Raw genomic sequence first — 6,000 nt, 5'->3', positions numbered from 1 at the left:
GTTCCTGTCTCCCGTCTTCTTCCCACCTGGGATTCAGACCTGATGGAGGGACTGGTGACCGCTGCCCCTTCTTCCCACCTGGGATTCAGACCTGATGGAGGGACTGGTGACCGCTGCCCGCCACGAGCCCCAGCCGGTCACCTGCTGAGCACGGGGGGGGGGGGGGGGGAGTGGGGAGGGAAGCCGCTGCCTGGGTTTTTCTATCTGTGGTAATCCCACGAGACCCTGGCTGACCCCACGGCATAAAGGATACAGCTGGTCCTTTTGAGGACCATTTCCAAAACCACCTAAAATTCTAACCGTGCATGCATGCGTGAGTGGCCGGCAAATGTCTCGGGAGGCTGAGGCGCTGGCCGCCAGGCTGGCACTGGGCGAGGACAGCTGGCGGCCGGCCCACCCCGAGCGCCGAGGGCCACCGCTGGGGGCAGTGGTCTTGCTGAAGCCTGGTGATTTTACTTTTCACTCGGCTCACTACCCATGACTCTAAGTCTACCTGCACAAATTCAAGTAGGAGACCGAAGCTCCTCCCCGGGGGTGGGTTCCTCTTTCGGCATCTGAGTACACACTTGAACTCTGGCCTGCGCACTGCCCCTCAGCTCTTCAGCTCGGAGTCTCACAGACTGTCCTGCCCAGGCTGGCTTGGAACCACGATCCTCAGCTCTCAGCCGCCTGAGTACTAGGCTGACAGGCGTGAGCCACTGGCGCCCGGCTGCCTTTTCTTGAGAGCACCCGGATGGATCTGCTCAGTCCATCCGCACAGGCCGCGGCCTGGGCCTTCAGAGAGCAGGCAGCTCTGCGTGCTGGGCACGGCCGGCATTTCTCACGGCAATGGAGCAGACAGACGCGTCCCTGGACAAGCACAGCCACGTCCAGGGTGAGGACCCTCCTCGGGGAAGCGTCTGACAGGGAGCAGCTGAGGCTGCTTCCGGAATAAACACAGGGGTGAATGCATGATGGCCACAAGCTTTACTACGCAGAACTTTCCCTTCCCGATGTGTGTCGGGCATGGGAGCACTTTAAGCGAGATGCTGCTTTTGCTCCCTTTTGAACAGGATGGAGATGCAAACGCTCAGATGAGCCCTCACACGAGAGCACTGCTGGCTCCAAGCCCTCACCCGGCCAGAGCCTCCGCAAGCCCTTCAGGAGCGGCTCCCTGTGGGCCTCCAGAGCGCTTTCTCCTCTCCTCCTCTGGGTGGCTGATTCTGAGCCAGAGCTGACTTCACGTCCACAGACTGGACAGACGGACCGCACCTATGCTGGAAAGAGATGGCGTCGGGACTCAGCGGGGCTCTGCGCGGGGTCAACGCGGCCGCCACGGGGGTGGCGGTGGCCTCTAGGGAGGGCGGTTCCAGTGTGGTGACGGCCACTGTGACAATGCCACTGTGTCTTTGGCCATGCCTCACAGCTAAGGCCTGCTACAGGCTGGAAGCTGGTGACTGTTCGCAGGTCCTTGCTCCTGGGGGTCCAGGAGCACCTGGGAGGCAGGGGCAGCAAAGTCTCAGGCCATGGGAGATGGGTGGGAGAGGTGGGCGGGGCCTCGGGCAGCCTTGCCGGGCACGGCAGAGTGAACGCGGAGTCCCACGGCTCCTCGGGAACTTAGAGCGGGTGGCGGCAGCCCAGGCACTCCAGGCCCTCAGCGCCCTGGCGGGGCTGGGCTGGAGGTCAGGGGCCCAGGACCAGGCCAGAAAGGCTGTCTGCACCCTCAGCTCACTATTCCGATTGTTTTTCTGCTTTGTGAACTGGCAGTGGTGGGTCCGGGTCGCTCAAGGGCTTGCAAAGCGAGAGAGTTGCAAAGACGATCCTCCGACTCGCTCATCACCCATCACCGGCCCCCAGCTGGGCACGGTCTGCAGCGCGGGGAGCGTGGGGTGGCCGGGCGCCGCCGGGCGCTGGCTGGGACCGGACCCGCCGCTCGCCCTCAGTCCTCCGCGCTGCCCGCCAGCTTCCTGACGAGGCTCTGGTAGGTGTCTCTCTCCACCTGCCACGCATGGTGCCTCCTCACGTACTCCTTCCCGCGGGCGGCGAGCGCCTGCTCCAGCTCAGGCTCGTGAAGCAGTCTCTTTGCCAAGTGAATGAACTCCTGGAAGAGAGGGCGTGCAGGAGACACGACATGAGCCGCAGGCGGAGGGGGCGGGCTGCCCCGCACCTGTGCCGGTCCACAGCGGGGCGGGGCGCCTCACTTCCATGCCTCCCCAGGGCCCGAGCCGGGGCCTGAACCGAGTCCCGGGCTCCACTTAGGGGACAGACATGGCCAGCCGGCCCTCTCCTCATCTGCGCCCACCGGGAAGCTGAGGGAGCCAGGGACACAGGCTCGTGTGCCAGGGCCCCAGGGACACAGTGCAGCGACACAATCAGCGCTGGAGGCCCAGTCTCGCACACCTAGCTATGCTCACTCAGCACTGGAGACCCAGCCTCGCACACCTAGTGATGCTCACACAAACAGCGCTGGAGACCCAGCCTCGCACACCTAGCAATGCTCAATCAGTGCTGGAGGCCCAGCCTCGCACACCTAGCAATGCTCAATCAGCACTGGAGACCCAGCCTCGCACACCTAGCAATGCTGACACAAACAGCACTGGACGCCCAGCCTCGCACATCTAGTGATGCTCACACAAACAGCACTGGAGGTCGAGCCTCACACACCTAGTGATGCTCACACAAACAGCACTGGAGGCTGAGCCTCGCACACCTAGTGATGCTGACACAAACAGCACTGGATGCCCAGCCTCGCACACCTAGTGATGCTGACACAAATAGCACCAGAGGCCCAGCCTCGCACACCTAGCGATGCTCACACAAACAGCACTGGAGGCCAAGCCTCGCACACCTAGTGATGCTGACACAATCAGCACTGGAAGCTGAGCCTCACATACCTAGCGATGCTGACACAAACAGCACTGAAGGCCGAGCCTTGCACACCTGGTGATGGTGCACAATCAGCACTGGAGGCTGAGCCTCGCACACCTGGCGATGCTGACACAAATAGCACTAAAGGCTGAGCCTTGCACACCTGGCAATGGTGCACAATAAGCACTGGAGGCCAAGCTTTACACACCTAGTGATGGTGCACAATCAGCAATGGAGGCCGAGCCTCGCACACTGAGCGATGGTGCACAATCAACAATGGAAGCTGAGCCTTGCACACCAAGTGAAGTATCCTCCCCCCCGCTGTCAGTCCCCCATTATCCCCCACAAGCCCATGGGAACCCCAGAGCTCTGCTGTTTAAAAGGACTGTCCACATACTCTCAAAATTATTGTTAATTAAACACTGGATGCCTTTTATGGCCAACAATCTGAATAGCAATATTTATGAGAGAATTATATTTTTATGTATTTGTGTGTATACTTTAGAGCAAATTGGTGTTCTTTTCATAATAAAAATGTAACGTATTTATCCCCATCTCGTGGCAGAACAGCACCCGTATTGAAGTTATCAGAGAGACTTACAACCCTGGAATATCATTTTACGATATTGCTCATATCTCTGATTTACCCAACACAGAGATTTTTGGCTGAAACCCAACGCCCTGCTTATACAAATTCTGAGGAACGTAAGGCCATTTTACAACAAGATCCTGAATGATAGAGTTTCTAGGAACAGGGTGTGATAAAATGCTCTTTTTTTCTTAGCAGTAAGGAAGTCTGGAAAAAATAAATAAAACAGAAGATTTAAATAAAGCCAGAAAGATCTGGGTTAGGAGTAGGGCTCACCACATGAATGGAGAGAGCAGGGCGCATGCAAGATCCCTGGAAGGCAGGCTCCCGCCCTGGGTTCTGGGATGTCTTGACCATTACGGAAAGCCCTCCCGTCCAGCCCACACCACGTACAGCTCTGCAGGGCCATTTCCCCACCCCCTAGTTAAAGGGGAGGGTCCACTTCTCTCAGATAGAACTGGCCACGTAACGTGCTGCATCAGATGTCAGAAGGAGTGCAGGGTGATCTGTAATCCCAGACACTTGGGAGGTGGTTCCGGGCTGGCCCAGGCAATTGTTAACGAGCCTCCATCTCCACGGACGGCCCACGGAAGGGCCTGCCTCCACAGAGGCTTGGGTGGGAGGATCGAGGTCTGTGGCCAGACAAAAATGCAAGACCCTACGTGAAAAAATAACCTAATGTGAAAAGGGCTCCAGTGGTAGAGGAGCGGCCTAGGGAGTTCAAATGCCGCTAGAAGAAGATGACGAAGAAACGGAAGAGCAGGTGCAGTTTCACTTCCAAGCCAAGGTACAGTGTGCTCTTGCACACTTGTGGACAGTGCAGAAGGATGTCTGGGTCCTCCTTGCTGCCACCAGCATCCAGGCTGACACACCCAAGCCGGGTGTGGACAGAGATGCCTGGCCACCATCCCTAAGGCCACACAGCCCGGGAGGGCTGTCTCGGGCCGTCCAGCCCAAGGGGGATGGTCACTGGGCAAGTGGCCACTACACCTATGGGTGGCCGTTGGCTAGATAGTAGAAGAGCCACCCCCGAGCCCAGCTGGAGTGTTCACACCTGCCCTCGGTGCCTGGTGAACTCAGGAGGGGCCTGTGCTGGGACCCTTCCGTCCCTGACAGGGACTGGCCTGCCCTGGCACATCTCCCCACCCTGAAGCCACGGGTCCCCCTCCATGTGCTCACCCTCACAACTGTGGCTGGCAGGCTGAAGCCCCAGTGCCGGTGGGAGGCTGGGCCTCCTGGGGGACTGCCAGTGGGAGACCCCCCTCCCGTATTCCCAGAGGACTCTCACCAAGCTCTACTCTCCCAGCTCCACCCCAGCCCGGTGCCTCCCTGGCCCAGCCAGGCCCCAGCTTGCTGTGGTGTGGAGAGAGCCCCACCTGGTGGCTGGTCCCATCCCAGCCACACGCCAAGCTGCGGCTTTGCGAACATGGGGGCTTTACCTCCTCCACTCACTGCCATGCTCTGCTGTGACCAGCGCTGGCCCGTTGGATGAAGCAGGGCCCAGGGCGGGGATGGATGCTCCCCAGGACAGAGAAGAGGCCCGGGACGGGGCACTCTCCTGGGTAGGCCCGGGACAGGACTTGCTCTCCAGGAGCCAGGAATATCCTAAAGCCTAAGTGCCGACACTCCTTACAAAATAAGAACAAGTCAAGGGAGGGAGGAAGAGCAGAGAGAATCAGACAGGAGAGACAGAGGAGGGGAGGAGAGGCAGGGAGAGTCGGGGAGAGGGAGGGTGGGAGGGGCAGGCAGGAGGAGAGGGAAGGTCTGTGACTCGGCCTCTTGAGGCCGCAGTGACAGCACTGGCTCAGACGAGCCCGGGTGGTCAGCAGCGCTGTGCCAAGCCCTCCCTCCCGGGCCCCTCCATGCAGGTCCCTGTGGGGAGCTGCCCTCTTCCCAGGTACCTGTCCCGTGCGCAGGGAGCACCGCTCCTCACATTTAACTCATCTACTCCATTGTTGGTTAAAGAAATGATCCCTGATATCTGTTTTTTAATGTAAAGCCTGAAGACTCCAAAGAACTGGAATATACTATGTCCCTGATAAATGTCACTCATCACCATTCACAGTCCAAATTTTGCTTTTTTTCTGTGGTTGTCTGTAAAACAAATAGAACTGTCCAGAAAAATGAGCTTGGGCTCCCCTTTAAGAGTCTGACCCTGAGAGAGAAAATGGATTCGTGGTTTTTATTGAATGCCACATGGATCTTAATTTGGTAGCGATAAAACACAGCTATAAAACAACTAGGAAAATCACTCTGCTCTTCCCTCCTTCAAAGGAGAAATAACGGGGTTGTTGAAGTAATGAAAAATCAATGCTGGTTTGGTCTGCAAAGCTTTGCTTAAATTGAAGTTTTCCAGGGTTAGGTGTATAAAAATAGTGAGCATTCTGTGCCTCCTGCGGCTGAATGTGTCCAGTCATCAATTTTTTAAATCAAAATTGTTTTCTGTATTTGATTTAGTCAGCTTCCTTCATAAGGGACCCCAAGAAAGCCTTCCTGGTTCCTCTTAGCTATGCAAGCAGCTGGCTCTGGGGTGGGGTCTGGGTCTGGGGTGGGGTCTGGGTCTG

General features: G+C 57.7%; 1 protein-coding gene across 3 annotated transcripts in view; it reads right to left on the bottom strand.

The window, feature by feature from the left end:
- Positions 1 to 1,239: 1,239 nt before the first annotated feature.
- Positions 1,240 to 6,000, bottom strand: part of Glt1d1 (glycosyltransferase 1 domain containing 1) — a 46,636-nt gene continuing 41,875 nt past the window's right edge. For all 3 annotated transcript variants that reach the window (XM_042669336.1, XM_042669333.1, XM_042669334.1), the window contains one exon: positions 1,240 to 2,080. In XM_042669336.1, coding sequence (XP_042525270.1) covers positions 1,919 to 2,080 — 162 coding nt within the window. In that variant the 3' untranslated portion in view covers positions 1,240 to 1,918. The remainder of the gene's footprint in view (positions 2,081 to 6,000) is intronic.

The sequence above is a fragment of the Dipodomys spectabilis genome, unplaced genomic scaffold (assembly GCF_019054845.1).
Source record: "Dipodomys spectabilis isolate Male_0828 unplaced genomic scaffold, ASM1905484v1 ptg000494l, whole genome shotgun sequence".
Taxonomy (NCBI): Eukaryota; Metazoa; Chordata; class Mammalia; order Rodentia; family Heteromyidae; genus Dipodomys; species Dipodomys spectabilis.
Note: the sequence above shows the minus strand (reverse complement) of the source record. Positions and strands in the feature narration are given on the sequence as shown.